Source organism: Pituophis catenifer, unplaced genomic scaffold (genome assembly GCF_029215685.1).
Source record: "Pituophis catenifer annectens isolate HBS135680 unplaced genomic scaffold, rPitCat1.0.hap2 SCAF_3, whole genome shotgun sequence".
Lineage (NCBI taxonomy): Eukaryota > Metazoa > Chordata > Lepidosauria > Squamata > Colubridae > Pituophis > Pituophis catenifer.
Genome location: NW_027256883.1, coordinates 67585584 through 67611108, shown reverse-complemented (window position 1 = coordinate 67611108; position 25525 = coordinate 67585584). Strand labels below are relative to the sequence as shown.

Sequence of the window (25525 nt, the reverse complement as noted above, 5' to 3'; positions counted from 1 at the left end):
TCTTCTTTAATAGAAATGAATGCAGTGCTACATACTATTTACACAAGAAAGTAAGAGCTGCACACGGGGGCCTGATGAGAGAAAAACCTGATTTTCCTGCCCAATGCTTACAAATTGAGTTTGACTGGAGCTAATCAATCCGTATTTCAGATTGCTCAATTTACAGAGAAATCTTTCCACGTCTGTTTTGTAGTTTTTGAAAACAATTGATCTTTTTTTTTAATGGTGTTTTTTTTAAAAAAAAAATGGCTCTGCACATAGGCTCAGATGTGGAACAGTAGCGCCTTCTCTTGTCTTTGCCCAAAGGCATTGGAGAAAATTAGTTAACCATCCTTAGGCTTACCTCTTTCATCTTTAAAATGAGCTGAATGAACAAAGAAGCATCTCCATCTGCAATGCTGAAATATACCCCCTAACAAAGCATTACGACAAAGGGAGTGTAACTATTTAATCAACCATTTTTAAGAACTTTATAATAATCAGCACACATTAAAAATTGAGCACTTGATGCCTGTGAAAATAAAACAGCTTTTTTCTTTTCTTTTCTTTTTTTAATTCTGTAAGTGCTCTTCCAAGGTGGCATGCTGGAGCAGTATCCATGCAGTGAGGGTTTTCTGGGCTTCGGAGTTGCTTTCCTGTTCTTCTGACTATCATCACGCATTGCAGGAGCAGTTGAAACTTGAAATATAAAACCCTGTGAATGGCTTTGCTTTTTCTGGTAATGGCAGATCCAACAGACAAACGCTTTATGAATGGACAGCTAAGTCCCTCTGATCGGTTGTTCTGAAAGATCACTCTAGATCTCTTAACTTAAATAGACAAGGATATAAAAAGAATACCACTGAACAATTCTGAACAAACTGTGGACCCAGAAGCAGTTTTTGGCTTGTTCTCATTAGGCCCAGCCCCAACCATTACAATCAATGGTATTAAGCAACCTGCTTCTTTCCTAGTTTGGAATATAATCGCCTTCCCGTTTTGCAAAAAAAAAAAAAAAAAAAAGAAGAAGAAGAAGCAAAGTGGAGGAGAAACAGAACGTAGCACATTTCACGTCTCCAAAGGCCCAGGGTTTTCTTCTTTGGCTAAGAAAAAGTTGGGTTGTGCTGCTGAGTTACCCGAATAAAGGTTGTCCTTCGACTAAGCTCTTTGAGCTTGGCAGCGCCCACGTATGTGCAAGCAGAACGGAGACCACCCAGGATGTCGCGGACGGTATTTTCTACATCTCCTCTGTAGGGGACTTCCACCGTTTTGCCCTCAGAAGCTCTGAAAAGGAAAATAATTTCACTTGCATTGCTGGGCTGCCTTCTCTGGAATTAAAACTATTAAAACATATTATTAAAATACAGACCCCTGGTGGCAAAGTGGTTAAAGTGAAGCATTGAAGGCAAACTCTGCCCATAGCCTCGAGTTCGATCCTGATGGGGCTCAAGGTTGACTTTCAAGGCCGATAAAATGAGGACCCAGGTTGTTGGAGCAATATGTTGGCATTGTGAACTGCCCAGAGAGTGCTGTAAAGTACTATGGGATGATGTATAAGCCTAAATACTATTGCTATTTCCAAATAGTGACTATTTTATCCAAACACGGATATATTTGCTTGTATTCCAATCTGAAATAAACCCATCTGGAAGGTAACCATAGACATTCTTCACTGTACTTACTATTAATCTAGATAGCATATGCATGTGTGTTTGTATGAGAGTATTATTAAAGAGAATTAACACCCATTTGCTTCATATGAAAATTCTCACAATATACTTGTAAGCTTATTTTTAACCCTTCAAAGATGCTGTTTCATTGTTCAGCTATAAGAATTATTCACATATTATTAGAGAAATGTGTATATCTCCCAAATTTTAATGTTAATTTGCTCCAAATCAATAGATGCCTCCCAATGGTTTCATATATATCTTAAATAATTGGGGGGGGGGGGAGAGAGAAAGTCCCACAGTATCCTAATCTTCAGTAATCCTGACTGTAAGTGCTCCTGCCCCACTATTACCTATGGAGCGGCCCACTCTAGAACCCCTAAGCCCAATGAAATCACCCCAACTTTGTTTTGGATTGTGACTACCATGCATACTCCATGTTGTCAGAATCTAATTTTCAGATGTCAGGAGGTGTGATAACATTCTCAAGTAAACTTCCACTGATTGTTAGTGTGACTGCACTTCTTCAAGTAGCCAAGTATTTGGCATCTGGGAATGTCTGGGTGATGGCAGGAGTAGTAGCAATAAATCTGAGTGGAGCCTGAGTGGCGTAGGAGGCTAATGCCTCCTAAAGGCAGCATTTAACATCCAGCTGCCTGCAATTACTGAGAGTTCAATTCTCCCCAGGCTCAAGGTCAACTCAGCCTTCCATCCTTTCTAAGGTGGGTAAATTGAGGACCCAGTTTGTGGGGGCAATAAACTGACTTTGTATAAATATACAAAAGTATGAAGGCTATTGCTTAACGCATTGTAAGCCGCCCTGAGTCTCCGGAGAAGGGTGGCATATAAATCAAAATTTTAAAAAAATCAACTCAACCATATGGTTGAAGTTCAACCCCTTTTTTTAACCTACATTATGCCAGACATATAAAGGGGGCGGGGCTTCAATCATATTTTGGCCATCATTTTAACTTCCTCCAACAATAAATCTTGTCTGTTTTATTATTTGATTAGTAAAGCCACTCCTTTCAGAATCAAAGAAGAAAATAAATACTATGCAAAAACATAGTTAAACAACAAAGTCAACTCTAATCAACATATAAGCCTGGAAACAATAACACATGCTCTTGTCACAGAACAAGATCATCTAACATCCTGGTCCGGCACATGAGAGAAAAGCTAGGTCTTTAGAGCTATATGAACAACCAGTGGAGTCAGGGCCACTCAAATTTCACGGAGCTTATTTCAAAAGACAGGCTCAGCCAGAAAAAACGCCTATTTCAGGGGTGAAATGCTCCCGGTTCGGACCGGATCGCCTTATCCGGTAGTGATGGTGGCGGGTGGTTCGGAGAACCGGTAGCAAAAATCCCTGCAAACCCCCCCCCCATGCCCAACTGAGCCGCGCAATCATCAGAGGCTGTTTTTTTTTACTTTTAAAAGCATTTTTTCTACAACCTCTTCGGCCGAAAAAATGCTTTTAAAAGTAAAAAAAAAAAAGCCTCTGATGATCCTGCGGCTCAGCTAGGATCGTCAGAGGCTTTTAAAAGCATTTTTTTCTGCAACCTCTTAAGGTGGTAGAAAAAATGCTTTTAAAAGTAAAAGAAAAAAAAGTTGGCCACGCCCACTCAGTCACATTACACCCCCCCCCACCAAGCCACGCCCACAGAACCGGTAGTAACAAATTTTAGATTTCACCCCTGGCCTATTTCCTGAAGTCATCTTGCTTCAAAGAAGCGACTTGGACCATGCCCACTCTTGAGTGACAGGGACAGGAAAAGATAACAGGAGAATGGTGATCATGCAAGTAACCTGGTCCTGTGCCATGCAGAACCCGATAGATGATAACCAGCATCTTGAACTTGGGCGTCTACTAAATCCAAGTTCTGCATTCAGCAACATGCATTACTACCCACACCGCTGCCTTCTGGACCAGCTACAGCTTCCAAGTGGCTTTGAAAGGCAGCCCCACATGAAACACAGTGCAGATGGCTGCATTTCTGTTTGCTGCCAATTCCATATGAAGAAAAACAGAGTTTCAAGGGGTAACTATGCATATTATGCTGGAAAGGAAGCGGTACCTGTAATCTGCAACACCACCTGCGTGCTTCTTCATAGCGGTGTCAGAGCTCATCCCGTAGAAAAGCTTCACTTTTTTACCATTTTTTTCTATAATATCTCCAGCACATTGATCGTGTCCTGCAAACATGCCCCCCAGCATCACAAAATCAGCACCAGCTCCTGTGAGTGGCATGAAGGAAAAATAGGAGGGGTTAAGCCAACACAAAATAGCCCTTACGGTGTTTAAATACAGGGCTGCATTAATAACTGCAATCTCCTTATCAATTCAAGCATTATATATACAGGGACTCCCCGACCACAATTCAACCCAAAATTTATGTTGCTAAGGAAGATGGTTGTTAAGTAAGTTCTTATGGCTTTTCTTGCCATAATTCTTAAGTGAATCGCTGCAGTAGTTAACAACCAGTTAATGACCTGGTTGTTATGTGAATCTGACTTCCCCATTGACTTTGCTTGCCAGAAGGTCGCAAAAGGTGATCTGGGACACTGCAACCTTCATAAGTATGAGCCAGTGGCCAAGCATCCGAATTTTGATCACATGGCCATGGGGACATTGCAACAGTTGTGTGAAAAACAGTCATAAGTCACTTTTTTCAATGCCATCAAATTGTCACTAAACAAATGATTTTAAGTTGCATTTCCTATATTTCAGCAACAGACAGTTCTCACCAAAAGCTTTGGCCACATCTCCTGGACAGCTACATCCTCCATCCTGAATAAAAGATGGAGAAAAGAGAAGAAGTCAGTACATTCAACTCCTTGTTACTGTTACACACTGACAATTTAAGCTGGTGTTGGAAGAAGGATTCAGCCTAAGCATTTATAGAAATGAGAGCAAGAAAATGACAGCATCAACCCTTTCTCATAAAAGGTTTAATTTCAATACACTAAGCACATTATGAGAGCATAGTGGTTAAGGCCTCAGGCTAGGAAGCCAGCTAGGTGACCTTGGGCCAGTCATGTGCGCTCAGTCCTAGGAAGGAGAACATGGCAAGCTACTTCCGAAAAAATCCTTGCCAAGAACATTTCAAGGATTAATCCAGGCAGTCATCAGGAATCAACTCTCACATGCAGATTAAAATTCCATTTACTATTTGGTCTGGCTTCAAAGGATTTGGCAGAGTAGAATGCAGATTTCTTAAAGAGTACTGGAAGCAGGATTTAGGCATAATTTTACTCTAATCATTAAAGATGTATTTGTCCACACAAGCAGTCATCAGCATTACTATTGTGGATGTGGAGAATTTTTTCCCCTAGAATTCACCCATTTAATCTCACTAAAACAAAGGAGGATGGAGGGACTGATGGAGAGTTTTATATGTCCTAGTATTTTGGAAAATGTACTTGCTTTTCAAGAGCACTTCCAGAATATCCCTGGACTGACTAATGAACTACTATTATTATTATTATTATTATTATTATTATTATTATTATTATTATTATTATTATTCTGTATTCTATAAGTCTGATGTTCTAATTTCTCTGTACAAATTAGAAAACGAAGGATGTACTTAAGCATGGCATTCCATCCTTCAGAATGGGCAGAAAGGTATTAAATATGTAGCTTTTTTAAAATTATCTTTGATAAGATGACAAAACCAATATAAAACATTGCAAAGTACACTGAACACATTCACAGAATGGTGAGATGAGAGTGCCTATCTATCCTCCTTTCCTTCAACCCGCTTCACACCAAGTGTGAATATTTTGTTACTAAACATACGCACTGAAGAATGAACAACAATAATGCACTCTTCATGGGATTGTTCTGTAAACCACTTCGCTGGTGCAACTGGTGCAAACCAAGGATGAGTTACTGTTTCTCTATGTATGTCAGAATCAATTATAATTAGTGTACAGGTAGTCCTCAACATATGATTATAATTTGAGTCCAAAGTTCCAGTTGCTAAGCAAGACTGTTGCTAAGTGAGCTGTGCCCCTTTGTTTGCCATGGTTGTTAAGCGAATCATTGCAGTTAAGCAAATCATGTAGTTCTTAAGTGAACTTGGCTCCCTCATTGACTGCTTATCAGAGGCCAGCTGGGAAGCTTAGAAATGGTGATCACATGATCCCAGGACACTGCAACTGTCAAAAGTACATGCCAGTTTCCAAGCGTCCGAATTTTGATCCGATGCCCATGGAGATGCTGCAATGGTCGTACATGTGAAAGCCACTTTTTTCAGTGCCATTGTAGCCTCAAAGTGTCATTAAATGAATAGTTGTAAGTCAATGACTACCTGTAGTTTTTCTAAACACAATATAAGAGGAAACAAATATTTGAAAACTTCCATAATCTTTATGAGCAGAATCATGTCTTTGATTCAGGATGTGAACTCTTAAGTTATTAAATAAAATAACAAATATAATTTTTTTAAGAAATCCAAGAAAAATCTCCTTCAATTACTAGTTATTGGGATTTTGCTTCTGGATTCATTGTTTTCATTTATGGAATTTAACGCAGATCCTGCTTACGGAAATGATATGTCCTTGCAGTCCATGAGCGGAATCTGAACATTCAATTACTGCGCTGAGCTGAGGATAGCCAACCCCAGTTTTTATCCGAGTAGTGCACACAGAACCTAGGCATGAAGAACAAACAAAATATGACATCACAGCATCTTGTGATTTAGAGGAAAAGCAGCCCCTGATCCCTTCAGATAGATCAGGGGTATCAAACTCAAGGCCCACGGGCCAGATGCGGCCCATGATGTGGTCGGATCTGGCCCATGGGGCCATCCTAGTCTACCCAATGCAAAAAGGAAAGATCAGGCTAACATAGCTTCGGCCCGGTCTACCCATTGTGAAGAGGATACGTGCCAGCAGTTTGGCGAGTGGCTTCAAACTGGCCACGCCCATCCAGTTGGCCACACCATTCGGTTGGCCACACCCACCTAGTCAACCACGCCCCCCCCGAGGTCAACCACAGCCCTGATGTGGCCCTCAATGAAATTGAGTTTGACACCCCTGAAATAGATGAACCCCTCCAGAAGTCTTTTCACATATACAGACACATAATAATAATAATATCATAGGGATGGGAGAGAATGAGAGAGCTGTTTACTAGAAGACAGGACACAACATTCACAAAAGCCAAAATAACATTTGATAGGATCCATAAAGATTGAAAGATAAGAATAACAAAACCAATAAACACCCCTTTTCTCCTCTTGACTTCTTTCTTTACATGAAACAGGACCACAGAGCCTTGGAGGCACCAGATCCAAACCTCCATTCAGCTAGAAATCCACATCAACACTGACGTCAATTATTGGTTCACTTCTCCACATAAGTAGAAAGTTCGTTCTCTAGTCTATGTGTCCCCACCCCCATAAACCCAAATTTCTCATCACTGGATTTTAATCGGCAAAACAGCCAAATTTTCAGTGGCACATTTTGATTGCTTTTCATTCAATGTGCTGAACCATGGTGGCCCAGTGGTTAGAATGCAGTACTGCAGGCTACTTCTGCTGACTGCCGGCTGCCAGCAGTTCGATCCTGACTGGCTCAAGGCTAACTCAGCCTTCCATCCTTCTAAGTTCAGTAAAACAAGGACCCAGATTGTTGGGGGCAACATGCTGACTCTGTAAACCGCTTAGAGAGGGCTGTAAAGCACTGTGAAGTTGTATATAAGTCTAAGTGCTATTGCTACCTGAGCTTTTAGTATTGTGGTTTTGAATGCATCTTTGCATTCAATCCCTTAATTTTGGAAGAGTTTTCTCTTTTCAAATCAAATCTGTCATTTGGCAATGTTATCCACATACTTCTGTGTTAAGGGCTTTGTAATCACTTTCAATAATGTGTCTTGAATAAAACCCTGGATATCACTTCCTTTCGAGTCAGTTCCAGGCCTATCTATAAATATTTGTAGGACACAAATACTTATAGTATTTAGGGTTTTTTTTCCCCTCCACATCATTATCAGGATGTACATTTTCCCAGACTATGTGACGGCAGTTGAGGTTGCTTATTTTTCCCCCCAGATGTTGCAAAATATGTACATACTCATCATTTCTCTTTGGGGGAAAATACTGTTGCACAAAGCACAAAAATGGAAATTGTAAGCCAAAGAAATTAAAGGCATAAGAAAAGGAAATATAATTAAACTGAAGTGTTTACAGCAACATTTTTCATTCTACCTCTTTTTATACTTGCAAGCCAGTCTTCCAACTTGTCCATTCATACATCAGCTCAGATACTGCTTTTTTGTTCTTTTGTTATCTATTCGTTAGTATATGTATGCAGTAAGATTGCAAAGAAAATACTCCTGACATAAATGTTAAGCAGGACATTCAAGCATATATCCTTCTACCCAGCTTACCTGGTCCAATTCCTACTTTAATAATGTCTGCGCCAGACAGAAGAAGTTCTTCCACCATCTCTCCTGTTACTACATTGCCTGCCTAAAATAGAGCCAAAATCATTGCAAATAATGAATAAATCCACAATGACTGCAGTAGTAAGCAAATATATTTACCTCTCCTCCTTCCTTCTATCCTCCCATTTTTAACCTGCCTTCCACTCTGGGCAGATTCCATATACAGTGTGCATTCTCACTTGTATGCAGAAAATTGCCTTATTTTCAAAACCACAATTTCTTTTAAAATGGGAGTGTGATTATCCAATGCCCTGTTCAGCAATCAGTATAATCCTGGCCAATTTACACCCTAAATTTTCATGTGATCAGCAGATATATGATACATCTACTTTCTATCCTGTAAAAACAAATATTTCCATTAAAAGACGGCTTCTTTACCCTGGCATTAACTGGACCTTATAATTCCTATGCCAGATCATTCTGGTAAGCTAAGTATCCCTCCTCCCCACCCCACCCCTATTCTAGTATCTCTTATCTGCATTTTTTTAAAATGTTGAAAATGAAGGGAACTTCATCATAGCCATGACTGTATGAAGCAAATACAAACATTTCTTATAATCCATTTTGTACAATTAACACTTTTATTTAATAGAATAAAGAGCTTGCTTAATACGGTAGGCCAGAAAGATTAATATCCAAACAGAAACATCAAAGCAAAAACTTGCCCTTTCTGACTGAATTATTCAATGTCATGAAACTCCCATTTTCCAGAAAAACATCATCTCACTGATGACAATGGTCAAAGCACGCATAAAAGAAAAGCACTTTGCTTCAGCAATTGATTTGCTCTTGATGAACTACTTCTTCAGAAAAGGGTCTCAATTACAAAACAGGCAATATTACATTCTATTAGCATTTAATAAGAAGTAATTGTCTACCACTTTACATAATGTTGACTCTATTTATGCACCAATTATTTTTTTTTGTTTTTGTTATGTTATTTTTTTAACTCATCCTTCCTCCCAGAAGCTTAGGATGCTGTGTACCTAATAATAAAGTCGTTACTGACTGGGAAAGCACCAACCATGCCTTTGTGTCCTTACTACTTCTGAATATTTTTAATAAGCTTACATGCTTGAAACAAAATTATATGTTTTGAAATTATACTGTATATATTTATAAAAAATTAAATCCTGTATGATACAGAGTCAAGTTGGAGATCCCAGGTTCAAACCCCTAGTTCATTCTAAAACTTACTGATGACATAACTGCCATTACAATTTAACACATGATCCTGTTCATGTGTTAAACAAACATGCCAATCTTTGTGTTGTGGTTAGATCTCTATCCAAACCTATCCCATAAGCCCTAAATGTTTTTCTAACCTTTTAAATAAAAAGAGACACGATGACAAATATAATATTGTACCTTATAAAATCACAAATATAATATTGTATATTATTAGTTATTCTTTTCCTGTAACCCACTTAAGGTTGTTTTATATTGGACAGCCTTATGCATTTTAAATAAATACAGAAAATTAAAGATGTATATATATAAAATTAAAACTCTTCTATATATGCATGCATGCAAAGAGTACTATGGAAAGAAATTCAAATGGGCCTTTTGGTGGCATTTATTCATCCATTTGTGAGATAACTCAAAAGCAAAATGAATCATAAGTGTTTAAGTTGACACTTCTTCCTGCTGTAGAAATGTCTACCAGCATCAATTACTAACAGTTTTTCCCTTGTTCTAAATACAAATGGAGTCATTCCTTAGTGCAAGGAACACTGATATTTAAGCAACACTTAAAATGAGCCAATCTGATGAACCATCAGATTTGAGCATATTCAAACAAGTAGTAAACCATTAACTTGATGATCTACATCAAGGTTTTTCATGCTGCAGAAAAGGTTAGGTTTTTTTAAAAAAAAATCCTGGAATATCTGATCAGAAGACAATACATTAGTGATAGAAAAATGACTTGAGATCTCTTTCTCTCTCTTTTTTTTTAGTCTCTCACTGTAATATGTCAAGTTCTTGGGATTAGTTTGAAACCCTGTTCTAGACTTAATTATCTGCTTTCTAGTAAAATAAGGTGAGAGTGGGAAGTTAATTCCACAGAAGAGGGTAGAAGGTGATTACGCAGTGCCTACCCTTATTCCATCCCAAAATAAAAATGTTGGTTTCTTGAAATCCTACAAATCTTGCAGAATTTTATCAACAACTTGTCAAAGTGTTGGGAGACTCTCTCATGTAACATTTTCTACAGTATACTTGAGTGGAATGGAGCAGTATAATGGAGCCGTATAATGGAGCACTCAAGCATAATTGAGTGGAATTGAATCATCTCACAATAAAATGCAAAGATAGCAGTAAAGAGCCCTCCACCCCATGGAAGACAAATACAAAATCAAACCATTCATCAATTCTGTTCAATGTTGCCTATACTGACTGGCTGCCAGTTTTCATACAGGAATCTATACAGTTTAATCCTGGATTATTATTTTTTTCCACATACTAAATTCATGTTTTATTATTTATGCTTCTTGCTAAGACACAGGACATGAGTCACAATGGCTGGAATCAAGAAACTCTTTTGCCAAATTACAAGCCTATCCATCTCCCAACTTCTCCAACTCCTACCATGAGGGTGTGCTTTGGGAACCGGATATGAACAGCTTTCACAAATTCCACAAAGTGTTCTGAGTAACCATTGGCCACATCCAGGCAGATGTACTTGATCAGAGGGATGGCATCGACGATGCTTATCAGCTTCTCGAAATCGGTCAGCCCACTGCCTGAGCTCACCGCTACATGCTGCAAAAAGAAGATGAGAACAATTAAAAGTTTTTATAGAAATGAGGTCAAAAGCATTCACATACTGCATGGCTTTGCAGAAGAAGCCAAATGGGAAAAATGTCTAAGACAATTAAACTTGTGGATTTTCAAGGTGATTTTTTTTTTTGTCTAGCAAAGCTACAATGTAGGATGAAGTTTTAATGCATGTGAATCATGCTCTCCGCTACAACTGTTCACTTTTATTTATTGCCATGTAAGCTGCATCTCTTTTGTGATCGAAATGTAATGCAACATTCAAGAACATCCTTGGGATTTTTAGTATCCTACATTTTTCCTACGTTTGTTGAGTCCATACAATTTGTTAAGGAGAAATTTCCAAGTTTTAAATAGGAATATAAGAAAAAGCCTTGTCCCGTGAGCCATCCACATGGACTAGTGGCAGCTCTGCAGAATTTGAAACTGGGGTTTTCTCAACTCTATCTAGAAGAGACAAAGATTAAGCCTGGGACCCCCTACATGAAAAACAGAGCCTATTGCTTCATCTTGGAGAGATTGGTGAACATGCTATGAAGCACAGTTATCACATCTGGAAGGAGAACATTTTGCAATAAGGGAGAAATGGATGTCCTTCACTGGGATTTGGCCATTTTTCTCTTAAATTGAGGTCCCCTCTAGTTAGCCAAAACCGAATCAAGGAACAGGGACTTAAGGCTGTCCAAGGTACCTTTATATTCTCTGGAATTAGGTTTAACCTTCAGGAATATATTAGGTTTTATCTGTTCTCTGGCTACATCCATTTTCTGAGCCAAATCTGCTCCATGGTGAAATATCTCTAAGTTACTACACTTATCTAAGTATTAAAATGAGACTAGTACACCAAATATGTAGAAAGGACAACTGATCTAAAAAGATTTGTTCATACAATCAACAGGCTGAATATATACAGCTGGTGACTCCTATAACAAAACATCTCCTAGACCCGTGATGGCGAACCTATGGCATGTGTGCCAGAGGTGGCACGCAGACCCCTCTCTGTGCGCATGTGCAGCAGCCAGCTACTCTCTTCTGGGTTCCAGTGCTCCAGCGCGCATGCGCACTCCAGTTTCAGCACTCGGTGCCGAAAAGGTTAACCATCACTGTCCTAGACCAGGGGTGGGCAACTGTGGCCCTTCTACAACCTGTAGACTTCAACTCCCAGAATTCCTGAGACAGCCAAGCTGGCTCAGGAATTCTGGGAGTTGAAGTCCACAGGTAGTAAAAGGGCCACAGTTACCCACCCCTGCCGACACTGTTTCTAGGCAAAAGTCAAAGGGCTGCCAATCTATAAAGCCCTTATATAACTTTTAAAGCCTACATTATCCCAAATAAGTCATTTAAGCTCTCGATCCTTCCCCTTTCAACCCCTTGAAGACATTCATACTACCCTATCTCAAACTTTTATGATTTCACACATGGATATGCATACCCCATTCCCAAAAATAAAATAAGTATTGAAATAAGAAGTTTTCAGATTGAGTACAGTGGGACAAAAGGGAGGGATTCGAGCTTTGGCCTGGAATTCTCCAAAATTAATGAAAGACTTTTGCTACTTTATCAGTAGTTAATCTTTAGGAACACTGGTTAGCAAGTCTACCAGTGCAATCTTCTATTATTCGTTTGAAGTATTTGCTTCCTTGCCAGTTAGAATATATTGTCATTATTATAGAAATTCTCATTTCTTTCAATTTAATTTAATTTACAAAACTAAAAAGCTTGTTTGGGCTTTCTTTTCCAACATTGTTTTATACACTGCACAATGTTTTACTTTCTACTTGATCTCAATGTTTTTGCCTGAATAAAATACTGTGCTTGCAGCTGTTTTCACAGACTGCCACTGATCAATACACCATTTTCTTATACATTTTTGTCAGACTACTTTACTTTAATGTGTACACTTGTTATCTAACTTTGCCAACAATCATCTATTGATATCTTTAATAATTTAAACTCAGTTTTTACATTCCATTAATGTTTTGCTGTTCCACACTGTTCGGGCTAAGATAAGACCCTAAATAGTCTTTTTCAGAGTGAATTTACTTGTAAAGACACATGAAAAGAATTGTGTAACATAACCATAAATTTATAAATGTTCACTTAGATATGCACACATCTTTCCAGTGTTCTAAAATATTAATTTTTATTATATTATATTATATATTATACCCTTGATCTTCCGGGATGCATTAGCCAAAATGGTGTGGAAATAAAAATATAATAAAACCAACATGATGCCTGAGTACCAAAGTACCTATAAACACAACCTCTACTGCCCTTCAAGCTCTTTGTCAGTCCCATTTACCGTATTTTTCAGAGTATAAGACGCTCTGGACTATAAGACGCACCTACCTTTTTTTGGGAGGAAAACAAGAAAAAAAAATCTGCCTCTGCTTCTGCCTCCCAGCAATTTGCCTCCTTGCAGCAAACAGCAAAGGTGGAAAATGGGGCGTGGAGGCCGCAATAGGCAATGGCAATCCCTGCAGCCTGAAACAGCTGATGGTCAGGAGGAATCCATCAGACAATCAGCTGCTTGTGCTAATCATGCTGTGCTGAAGCTGAAACAGGCCGTTTGCTGTTTGCTGCAAGGAGGCAAATTGCTGGGAGGCAGAGGCCAAAGGGTGGGGGCCAGCGGGTGGGTGGGGCTACATTCGGTGTATAAGACGCACCCAAATTTTCATCCTCTTTTAGGGGGGAAAAAAGTGTCTCTTATATTCTGAAAAATATGGTAATTTATTTTTACATATTATTTTAATTAAAAGTAATTACCAGCAAGAAGTTGGCATCCTATTAAACGTCTGTCCTTTAGTTTTTTAAGAATGTCTCAAGGCTTCATTTCAATTCTAAATGTATTTGTAGAAAATAAATATGGCCAATAGTTCTAGTTCACCACTTTGTTTGGAAGCACATGAGGTGTTTTGTATCCAGAACATACAACTGTGCTAGATATGAAGGTGAGGATAGGCTCATCTGTCTGTGTTCTAGTGCAGGGGTCTTCAACCTTGGCAACTTTAAGCCTGGAGGACTTCAACTCCCAGCTTTGCTGGCTGGGGAATTCTGGGAATTGAAGTCCACCAGGCTTAAAGTTGCCAAGGTTGGAGACCGCTGTTCTAGTAAACTAATGTTTTGTGATTTGTAAGCATCACAACAGTTATTGGGCAGCCTCCCTACATGCACACATGCAAGCATCACTGTACCCATAACACTGGGTGATTCTAATAAAATATCATGCATCCTATTGGTCTAGTACAGGGATGGCTAACCTTTTTGCCATCGTGTGCCGGGGGGGCGGGGGAGGTTTGCGCACGCACATGCCCACACCCATAATTCTATGCGCCCGGCCCCTGCGCACGTGGCACCCCCCCTTCCTGGCACGCGATGGCCCTGTAGGCCCGTTTTTCTTTCTCACCTGGCTCCAGATCCTCTCTGAGTCTAGGGAGGGCGAAAACAGCCTTCCCTCTCTAGGAGTGTCTGGAGGCTGGTGCACACGTGTGTGCCGGAACTGAGCTCACGTGCCCACTGATTTGGCTACGCATGCCACCTGTGGCATGCGTGCCATAGGTTCACTATCACGGTCTAGTATCTTTTGGAAACGTATGATTTTATAAACCATTCTCTTGCAAACAGTACAAGGCATATCAGTTTTTCTAATATTTCAGAAAATGCAGTCTAATATTTAACTTTGTGAAAAAAAGTACCTCTATACATTCTGGGTGATCACTTGCAAACAGCTTCCACTGTTCTAGAGAGTAATGCTTGTGTATTGCAGTAAACATAGTGTACTAGAAAAACAAACAAATATGCTATAATTACACAACAGACACATGCACACATACAAAACAAAGAACCATGACATCATTGCAAATACATGAAGGGTTCTTGTTTAAACAATAGGAAGGTGTGAACCCGAAACTGAAATAGAAAACTATGCAGAGATCCTAGATTATACATGAAAGTGACAATGAGGAGCTAAAACCTTTGCCTGAATGCTCCTTTCAAGGTCATTAGTCCTCCAGATACAAGAAACTGACTTTAAAAGTGAATTCTGTTCATCAGTAATTGCAATAAATTTCCACAACAGTAGAATCTTAGCATTATTTGCAAACTTTACTTGAATTCAAACATTATAGGACTGGATGCTAAGCCTGCAACATTTCATAACAACTTAGTAATTATAGTAAGAAACCATTAGAGAAGGACATGACTCTGAGAAAAGTGCTTTTCTTATCTAAGAACTGGTACAGGCTACAACACAAGCATGAGGTAAATAGGAAGTATGAAAGGAAAGTTCTTGGGTGAAACGATAAAGCAGAAGAAGTCGTGCATGAGAAAAAGGCATGAGAGAATTATTATTACAAAATGTGAAAAGAAAATACTGTTTAAAGGGCATACATTAAGGGAGCGGAGATTATTGCTTTTTTATTGTTTTTATATTGGTTTTTATCCTTGTAAGTGCCCCAGAGTCACTGAGGGTGAGTTAAGCGGTCATATAAATTTTCACAAGTAAATACTTAAAGTTGCAAGGAATGCAGCCTAGAGAGCAAAAGAGTGAGCATTGGAACTCTTTAAGAGAAACATTTTAAAAACTTGATTGCAACTGGAATAGTTTACTTAAGAAGTAGATATGGTCAAACAAATGTGAGTAACCAATAGTAACCAAGAAGTACAGTAAGGTGATTTGAACATATATAGAGAAATAATGAAGATCAAATCACAATGAAAATGAATGAAAAGAAAAGGAATATTGAGAAAATTACGGTTGGATGATGATATCCTCAAAAACGGAGATAAAAATCAAAAGACAATGAATAAAGTAAAGGATGAATGTGATGAAAGCAAAGATCATTTAAAGAAAGATAAAGAGAGGTTATAGTGAATGATTTTTTTTAAATTTCAGGCCTTTAATTTCTTTTGCTTAGTAATTTTTACTCCTTTTCTACACTCCTCATAATTGTATCTTAAACGAGAATAATATGATAAGCATGCATGTATGCCTGCAAGTAATTTTCTGTATGTATAATGCAATTATTTTAATTTTATTTTGAGTGGCATTGTATTTTTAATGCTAATTGTTTGGCAATCAATAAATCAAAGAACAAGATATAAATTGAAGGATGGAAGAAGCAGATGACTGTGGTTTACTAGGAGAATATGGACTATATGCATTATGCAAACTAGAAATGTACATTATAATTCAGTTTCCACGTACATCTGAAATACTACTAAATCTATACTATTATATTGTATTGTATATAATAGTAAAACTATAAATATAGTTTTGACGTTCAATGCAGTCCTTCAAGAGTTATAATAGAGATGACGGATGTTTTGATCTTGGAGACTGTAACAATAAAATTATGTAATTTAAATTTCATATTAACATTAGCAAATTTTCTACATATAATGTACATACCATCAAATTCTAATGAAATTCATTGCAAGTGCTAAAAGTTCACTCAGGAAATCTTGGGAATTCTTATCAAAAGAATCTGCATTTGTTCCTAGGATTCTTTGAGGGGAAAAAATGGGCTGTTTGATAATAAAATAAATTCAGAAAAATTCTTTCATCATTACAATGACTTGAAATTAATTCAAATGTTATTTTCATTTCTGTTTTTTTATAGGAGAAGAGAATTAAGAAACACTTACTTTAGCCATAACTTGTGCCATTTCAAAAGTACCAACAGTGTCCATATTTGCTACGATAATGGGGATGCCTGTATAGGTTTGCTTGGAGTTACGGAAGAAGAAAGTACGTGTAAGATCTACCTGTAAAAACAACACCTTTTTTACTTTGGGTCTGAAAGCATAATTAAGTCATAAACTTAAGAAAATGCAAGGACTAAGATAACAGATATTAAATAATTATTTCTCTACATAAATATAGTATCTACAATCTCATAATAAATGCTTCAGTGTCCTAAAATGACAAGGAAGGAGATAGCCAATTTGTTTCTAACGTTGTTAAGCATCCCATTTAAGCAATAAACTGATCTAGATCATGAGATAAGCCTGAAATTTAAATCATGTAATTAAACTTATCAGCAAATGTGAGCCACGGAACCACATGCTCACAAAAAAGGTATATTTATAATTCAGACATACTTTCCAATCCATCCAATCCCTGGCTAACAAAAGTGAACCGGTTAAAAATATTTTTATCGGGCTGTGTTGACTTTTTCATCAGCTACTCAATTCTTGAAAGAACAAAAAAAACAGTGTCTGATTTGGTGTATGAATGCACAAGTTGAAAGACTGGTTTGCAAGTATAAAAAGAGGTAGAGTGAAAAATGTTGCTGTAAATACTTCAGTTTAATTATATTTCCTTATCTTATGCCTTTAATTTCTTTGGCTTACAATTTCCATTTTCTGACTTTGCTGTCAGAAGATCATAAAAATTGATCACAGGACCCGAGGACCTGCAACCGTCATAAATATGAACCAGTTGCCAAGCATCCAAATTTTGATCACATGACCATGGGAATGCTGCAATGGTCATAAGTGTGAAAAACTGTCATTTTTTTCAGTGCCGTTGTAACTTTGAATGGTCACTAAACAATGGTTTTAAGTTGAGGACTACCTGGAAATATTCAAATGGGAAGGAGGTCACCTCACTCATTTGCAAGTTCAGCATCCAGAATGCATCCTAAGAACAAGATTGAATCTTGTATGTCATAATACAGAAAGAATCAAGAGCCAATACCTAACATGTTTCCAGAAATAGGAGAAAAGCAGCTCAAGTTCCAGGCTGATAGTTATTCTATTCCAATGTTTAAGTGAATCATACAGAATCCAACAGGGCCTACTTTCAAATTCACAGACTCAGATGGAATCCATATGTAAATACTACATTGGTCATACTACACCAAAAGAAGCATTTAATATTATTTCACTGTAAGCCACTGTTAATTTGCAACCTGCATTTGTGAATGATGCTCACAATTATGTGGTGATTAGACTTAAAATTAACACACATTTATCAAATATGGCCTGGTGGATTGTAATTATTTTTAGCTCCAATCTCCTTCAATTAAAAAGGCTCCAATTCTAGAAACTCTTTCAAAGTCCTTTCCAGATGAGAGGACATTATAGTATAGGTCATTTTGGATCAATATAGAAATCATATTCCAGAAATAATTCCCCTTATGGTAATTTGTTTCAAAAGTATAATGTATATTAACAAATGCTACGTAGCAATAATTGTTAATTATACAAACCATTTGCTTTCAACCAAAGATATTGCAGTAATCTGCATAATGGGGCCAATCCTGCATTTTCACTCACAACCATCCCCTTTTTTTCAGTTGCATAAAACAGAGATGCTGCAAGAAAATCCAGACTTCCAGTGGGATTCTGACCAAGGATCATCTACACCAGGGGTCCCCAAATTTGTCAACTTTAAGACTTGTTCACTTCAACTCCCAGAATTCCCCAGCCAGCATGGCTGGCTGAGGAATTCTAGAAGGAGAAATCTACAAGTCTTAAAATTTGGAGAAGCCTGACCTAAACCAGCCATGTCCATCCCATGGCCTATGGGCTGCATGTAGTCCTGGACAGCTAGTAATGCAGCCCCACAAGATCGTAAACTTTTAACATTATTACATTATGTATATGTTTTATATGTGGGCCCAAGCCAAACCCTCTTCACTCAATGAGGCCCAAGCAAGCCCAAAGGTTGGACAACCATCATCTATATACCCTGTCCCACAATCCAAGAGATTTATTTTTTAAACCTGCTTCGCAAGCCTTCAGCTGGGAATGGCCAGTTCCAATTACGGAATCAAAGTCTGGTCCCACAATATTGATGCATGGACAAAAGGCAAGGGGCTTCCAATGACAGTCCAAGGTGACATCTTGACTTTTTTGATCTTTACCCTTGGAAAGACATTGTGTAAATAGGAATTCTTCAACGTCCTTTTGGAGACTAAAGGCTGGGTAGAGCTAAATCAATGATAAACGTTGGAAGGCTAAAAGCCAATGCATGACTTGATTTTCTGCTAAACACAAAAAGATTCAATTGCATTTCCCAGCTCCTCTCTCTGCACTTTGCTTGTGTCTTTGTTGCGCACTTCGTTGTTCAAGACACCTGACCTGCCGGCCCCAGGAAATCGCCTCTCCAGCCCGGCTTCCACTCAAAAAAAGCCAGGCCTCTCCTGGAGGGTTTGTAACTTGAATCAGCCTCCCTTCCTCTCGGCCGCAAAATGATCTGTCATGCCACTTGTTTCCTCTACAAACAGTTCCGAGCACAATGCAAGCCGACTCTAGGTCTCCTTCTGTCGGTCCCTCCACCACCATCTCACCCCCCAACATCCCCGCTGGCTTCTTGCAAATTTGGAAGCAATTCCATCAGATGCGCCGGTGGGCAAAGCGAAGAAACGGTTTTTTGACACTTTCCTAAGGATTCTCCTTTGGATCGCAATCTGCAAAAGGTGGGGAGACACACACACACACAGAGAGAGAGAGAGAGAGAGAGAGAGAAGCAAAGCAGTAGCTGCTACACAGGGCCGACTTGGCCGGCCGGGTTACGCATGGAAAGTTCTGAAATCCTTTCGACTTCATATCAGGGACAACAAAAAAATAAAAAAGGACAGAGGCGGCAAGGGCATTAACCCATTAGCCTGAAATGCAAACAGGAAGAGAAGGAGTGGGGGGGGGTTTACATCTCATGAAAGCGGACGCCACATTTTAAAGGGGGGAAGGGGAGAGAGGGAGGGAGAGAGAGAGAGAAAAAGAAAGAAAAGAAAGCATGCGCCTTTGGAAATGCCCCCACCTCTGCTCTGCTTCGGAGGCTGCTCCGCTTAGGTCTGAGCAAGACATCTTTAAAGTCCAGTTTGAGATCTGCATCTACTCGGGGCATCTCGGCCGGGCGGAGGGACGCTCGGGCTGTGGTGTCTCAGGCTTTTCCCGCGGTGGTGGTAGTGGCGGTGGAGGAGGAGGAAGAGGAGGTGGCGGCGGCGGCTGCTCTTCTGAGCCGGGGTCAGGCAGCCCACAAGCCACCCGAGCTGGTCTTCGGGGCCGGCTGAATATTTATAGGGCGTGAAGAAGCGGGAGGCAGCTTCCCGGCCCCATCGCTTTATTAGGAGCGGGCTGGCACGGAATGCACATGGCCTCGAAGGCGGGTCAGAGGGCCTCGCTCTCCGCCGCCGGCTCCTCGCCCGACCTCGCTTTGCCTCTCCCGGGTCGGCACTGCAGCTCTGGCTGGCGCCTGAGCGTTGCGCGCTCCTACAGCAATGCAGCTCAGCGGTGGCCAGCCGGAGACGTTGCTACACCGAGGAGAAGGCGGAGGAGGCTCTTGCAATGCTGGCACCGGGAAGAGGCTAGGCGAGGAGCGAGGAAGCCGGGCACGCGGGGTTGCAGCCGACGCCGCTTCAGATTGGAAGCCTGCGGGAGAATGAAGGGCTGAGGACACGGCGGCTCCCCTCACGCCTTCCTTATTTGTGGAGAAATAACAGGAGCTGCTTCTCCTGTTCGCGCGTTCCTTTTTTTTTTTTTTCTTCCTCCTTTTCCCACCTTCTTTTTGGTTGGTTGTGTGTGCGAGTTCTTCTCTTGCGTTGTATTTCTATTTATTTGTTTGTATTTATATTGTCTTTCTGATCAACTCGTGCGCGCTGCCTGTGGTTGTTTAAAAACAAATGTACCCGAGCGTTGCAAATGGCTTGGAGAGGCGAAGAAAATCTTCCTCTCTTCACAAATTTGCCTCTCAGCTGCTAGCTAGCACCACGGTGCTTCTTGGAGGGCGTAGGTTGTCCATTCCTTGTATTTTGCTGTGCTGTGTGACTACAACTCCCATAACTGTCTCCAGTGGGACAGTGTGTCCTCTGAGAATTCTGGGAGTTGTAGTGCCCACAGATCTGGCTGTGAAGCCTGCCTTAAAAAGCTTTTGCAAATATGGTTGTAATAAAGTATGCGTATCGGGTGAAATCCAGCAGGTTCTGACAGGTTCTTGAGAACCGGTAGTAAAAAGAAAAATTGGATTTCACCACTTATGTGTATCTTCTAGTGTCTTCTGTGATCCCATGAAACAGATTCTGATAATATCTCAGGTGTTCTTGATTTTCTTTTTTAAATAATTGGTGTGTATTCCATCTTTTTCCTTTATACAAGCAGTGTGCATAATTCTCCATACTTGCCCTTTAATTCTAACGAAGTGTGTTACAACTATTTCTAGTATACCTCCATGCAACCTGTGTCTCGCTTTTCTTAATTCAGATTTTCCCAGAAGAGCACTTGCAATTCTTTGTGACACCCCCCACCCACCCCCGCAATTGGTTTCTTAGATTTATCTCTCAGCAACTTATTATTTGAGGTTTTGTAGTGTCTTCCTTATAATGTCAGTGATAGTATAGGACAGTCCTCAACTTATGACCATAACTGAGCCCAAACTTTCTGTTGCTAAGTGAGACAGTTGTTAAGTGAATTTTGCCCCATTTTATGATCTTCCTTGCCACAGCTGTTAAGTGAATCACTGCAGTTGTTAAGTTAGTAACAAGGTTGTTAAGTGAATCTGGCTTCCCCATTGACTTTGCTTGTCAGAAGGTCGCAAAGGGTGATCACTATGATCCTGGAATACTGCAACCATCATAAATATGAGTCACTTGCCAAGCCTCTGAATTTTATTCATGTGGTCATGGGAATGCTGCAACAGTCTTAAACGTGAAAATCAGCCGTAAGTCATTTTTTTCCAATGCCATTGTAATTTCAGACGGTTACTAAATGAACTATTGTAAATCGAGGACTACCTGTACTGTTTCTAATCATCGTGTCAAATTGATTTTTCATCATTAGTACTGGATTGTTTAAATTATTATTTTATTTAATTGTATGTGTGTTGGATGTGTGTATTCATCTTTTTTTCAGGAGCTGTTTAATGCCCAAATGTAAATGCCCTCCAGGAGCCAATATCTATGAAAGATTTCCAAGAAACAAGAGGTGAAAGCCACTGTGATCCTCACAAACTTTATTAACGATAAATACTTACAGGAGTAAACATACAGTGCTCCTTGTGACAGACAACATGTATGTATGCTGTGTTCTGCCATGACATGTCTTTGCCATGGAGCTGGTTTGTAAAGCTTTTCTAACAATAGGCAAAACAAAATATGTGAAAAACTGGCTTATTAATTAAATGCCCTTCGTCTGAATTCTTCTATATCTCTGCACCTGGTATTATCTCACTGTGCATTCACAGATATCGTCTCTACCGTGCTATACATCTTGATTTTTTATAACAAGAGGTCATGTCTCCCTCTCCCTATTTTGCTTTATAACCATATACCACGTTTCCCTGAAAATACAACCTACCCCGAAAAGAAGTCCTAGCCCGATTTTCACGCCTGTGCCTAATATAAGCCATACCCTAAAAATAAGCCCTAGTTAAGCTGCCCCAACGGATGGAGCTGCCCCAACGGCGCAACATAACACACATCCTCCTGCGAGCGGTGGCTCTAGCACAAAGAGCTACGCGACATCTGACCGAAGTGGCTGCAGAAGAAGTCGAGCAGTGGCGCAACAGTTATTGGGATGTGGGAGGCCTGGCTGCAGTGGTCCTAAGGTAAGCAGGTAAAACATCCCCCCAAAATAAGACCTAGTGCCTACTTTGGGGCCCAAAAGAAAATAAGACAGGGTCGTATTTTCGGGGAAACACCGGTAGGTGGAGCTGAGAGAGAATAACTGGCGCAAAGTCAATCAGTGAGCTATTGTGGCTGTGAGTAGACTGGAACCCATCTCCCCAGTGTCAGTCCAGCACCTTAACCACCACACTGGATCTCCTCTGGTGGTATCTGATTCTCATCTAGTATCGAACCATTATTAACCCCAACCTTTGACTGTATACACTTTTGTTGGCAGTATGATCTGACTATGCTTTAACATTCGGTTATCTATTAAAATCTTTCTCCAAAGACCCAGATATTTCTGTGGGGCTTTGAGCTGAGGAAGATGAAGTCAGTTCTTGCACTAATTTACAGCTATGTGCATAGGGTTGATATGAGCAACTGACATTTTTTTAATACTGAGTATCAAAATTGCTTTTGCACTTTCACCTTTAACCTTCAGCAAGAGATTTCTTAAATCTTCCTCGCTTCCTGCTACCAAGGTGATGTCTTCTTAATATTTCTCTCAGCAATTTAAACTTCAATTTTGGTTTCTTTTAGTCTGGCATTTCTAAGAATATGTTCTGATACAGATTTAATAACTATGGTGATAGATAGTATATGGTGATAATGCATATGGCTTTTGCAACTTTGAACTGCATAATTGCTCTATATTCCATTCTAAATGATTTTTCCTGATCAGCATTTCTTCCAAAAGGTAACCTTTTTCTTGAAACAGATTAGGTAGAATGGAAACCAACCTAGAGTTATCACTAAGGGATTGAGGCCACTTCAAAAGAGATCTAACAATTGCCTTGTTTAAATATGAAGTTATCCTGCCTTCTCTTATTGATATCAAACAAGGACAGTCCTAATAATGAAATCAACCATGTTGAGCCAAGTCCTGAAGAATTAACGGGGCTCTCATTTCTGCCATTTTAGGAAATCACCAACCGAAACGGATGTAGTGCAATCATATAAGAAGAATTGCTGGATACTCTTTTTCTTAGTCAATAAAAATTATTTTTTCTCATTATGGTACCCGTTTACTTGAACTTTCCTTCTGGACTCGTGTCTCTAGCCATTCAGAAGAAAGAAAATACACAAGATAAATAAAGGAAGCATATCTGTTTCCTTACCCAGTTTGCATAATTAGATAGGCAGGTGAGTTGGAATTACAGCAAGGAGGAAGAGGTTGGGAAGGTAAGGAGATTATTCCCAGGATTTAAAGTTGTCTCCTACAAATATAGTATATGAGTCTCAAAGGCCTCCTGCTGACTTCAGGCATATTTGTATTTTTTTAAAAAAAAAATTAAAGCACTTATTTAGTAGCTCAAAGTGTAGCACAGTTAATATAAGCTGTGATGCTTGATATTTGTGTAGTACAATTCTCTACCATGCCTTAGATACTAGAAAATATTTGTTTTCTAATGTTTCTCATTTTCCAGGCAGGGTGGTTATTTTAATAATGGATTGCGCTTTGAGTTCCTCTTGTAAATCCAGCTCTAAATAATGTAATTTTAATTTAAAATCATTTCCATATCTCTCTCCACAGATGGTTACATTTAAATGAAGTCAGAGGTGACATTTGCAAATCAGAGTAATTGCTTCTGGACCAGCCCAAACTACTATTCATTTGATTTTCTCAGAAAACACAGTGTTAATCGGCTGTGCTTTCATCTTCAGTTCCCCAGATTAAATGGTCAAAAATTTCCATTATAAATAGACCTCTGCTCCAGGCAGCATTATAATCATTGCTACATTCATTCAGCTTTATAAATAGAAATAATTATATTCAGTGCAACTAGTTCTTTATATAAATATCTTCTCCAATGAGAAAGAAGAACGTGCAGGATCTCAAATCTCCATTTTTGAAGCCCTTTGGGTGGTCTTCCTGCTTTAAATTGAATCTTATTATTTGCTGCCATCACTTGTTTTACAGTCATCCTATCCCAATCTCAGTATGTAAGAGAAATACCTCTCTGCTGATTAAAAAGCTCAATGTCAGTAAAGCTATCTCTGGGTCAAATAGTGGGTTATGTGTCTAGTCTCCTTGCATCCTTGGGAGATAGACTAAATTCACTAAACATAAACAAAATCAAACTTTGTCTCTTTTCTTTCTTAGTTTGCATTTTTAGTTTGTTGGGGCTTATTAGACGAACAAATTATACAGTTGCTTTAATCGGGTCAACAATTACAGTAAACAAAATTCCACAAGAAAATACGAAATAACTACTCCATGTAGACCAGAAGATGGCGCAGGTCTGCAACAAATAAAAAGTTACCGGTCAAGAGATTCATATTCTATAGACCACAAGAAAATTATAAATAAAATGATCATCCACAACCTGAGCTTTGATGCCAGGTTGACATCAAACCCAGTTTCTAAATTTGTACAGCAAAATAAGGACGTTATGCTTAAAATAATTCCATGTACAAAAAAAGAAAGTATTCCATGCAAATTCCTGTTTGCTTTTTTTGGGGCCTATTTGTTCACAACTTTTACTGGAGGATCTATTTTTCTGCTTGCTTTTCTGAGGTTCTTGGGCATTCTGGTAAGACAGTAAACCCCACCCTGACCCTGAATTCAGCCAGCTCTTTTTCCATTTCCCTTTCCAGTTTTAGCTCTGTCATTTAAAAGGACTCAAATATACCCCAAATATAGGGAAAGGCTGTGACACCCGTCTTTGCTTAGTGACAGAGGATCTCTCTCCCGTGTGAATTGTTGTGACTAGGTTTACCGAGTCATTACAAGACACAATTAGTCCCAAACAAATTATTTTATTGTAACAGCTGAGAATTACGTTCATTCCCAGCTGAGTCCCAATTAGTTGCAAAACAAGTCTTTCAGAAGAAGTCCTTCGGGATAACCTTTATCTTCTTTGACACCCTGCCAAAGGCCTTACTTGGCAAAGCCCCACGAAGTTCAGAAACAAACGAGATGCCGACTGGAAACAGTTAGCAACGTTGCTTTCCTGCAAAAAGGCCCAAGTGCCTCTGTTTCTTTTAAGCCTTATGGGAGGGGCCAATCATCTCCTGGCCTTACTCCCGAG

General features: G+C 39.3%; 1 protein-coding gene across 1 annotated transcript; it reads right to left on the bottom strand.

Annotated features, from left to right (window-relative positions):
- Positions 1–19868, bottom strand: GMPR (guanosine monophosphate reductase). The gene is made up of 9 exons (XM_070940681.1): positions 19652–19868; positions 16531–16650; positions 14580–14663; positions 10693–10866; positions 8047–8128; positions 6201–6307; positions 4398–4440; positions 3728–3887; positions 1–1263 (listed from the first exon to the last, which is right to left on the bottom strand). Exons 1-9 carry the CDS (start codon positions 19736–19738, stop codon positions 1083–1085), a joined length of 1038 nt encoding a protein of 345 aa, XP_070796782.1. The 5' UTR covers positions 19739–19868; the 3' UTR covers positions 1–1082.
- Between the last annotated feature and the right edge of the window lie 5657 nt (positions 19869–25525).

Excerpts from the sequence above, each read along its gene's own strand:
- GMPR (XM_070940681.1), bottom strand. The coding sequence starts at position 19,738 with ATGCCCCGAGTAGATGCAGATCTCAAACTGGACTTTAAAGATGTCTTG. Across the intron at positions 8,129-10,692 it reads TCCCAAAGCACACCCTCATG|GCAGGCAATGTAGTAACAGG; the intron begins GTAGGAGTTGGA and ends GCTCTATTTTAG. Across the intron at positions 4,441-6,200 it reads TGCAAGGACATATCATTTCC|GATGGAGGATGTAGCTGTCC; the intron begins GTAAGCAGGATC and ends TCTTTTATTCAG.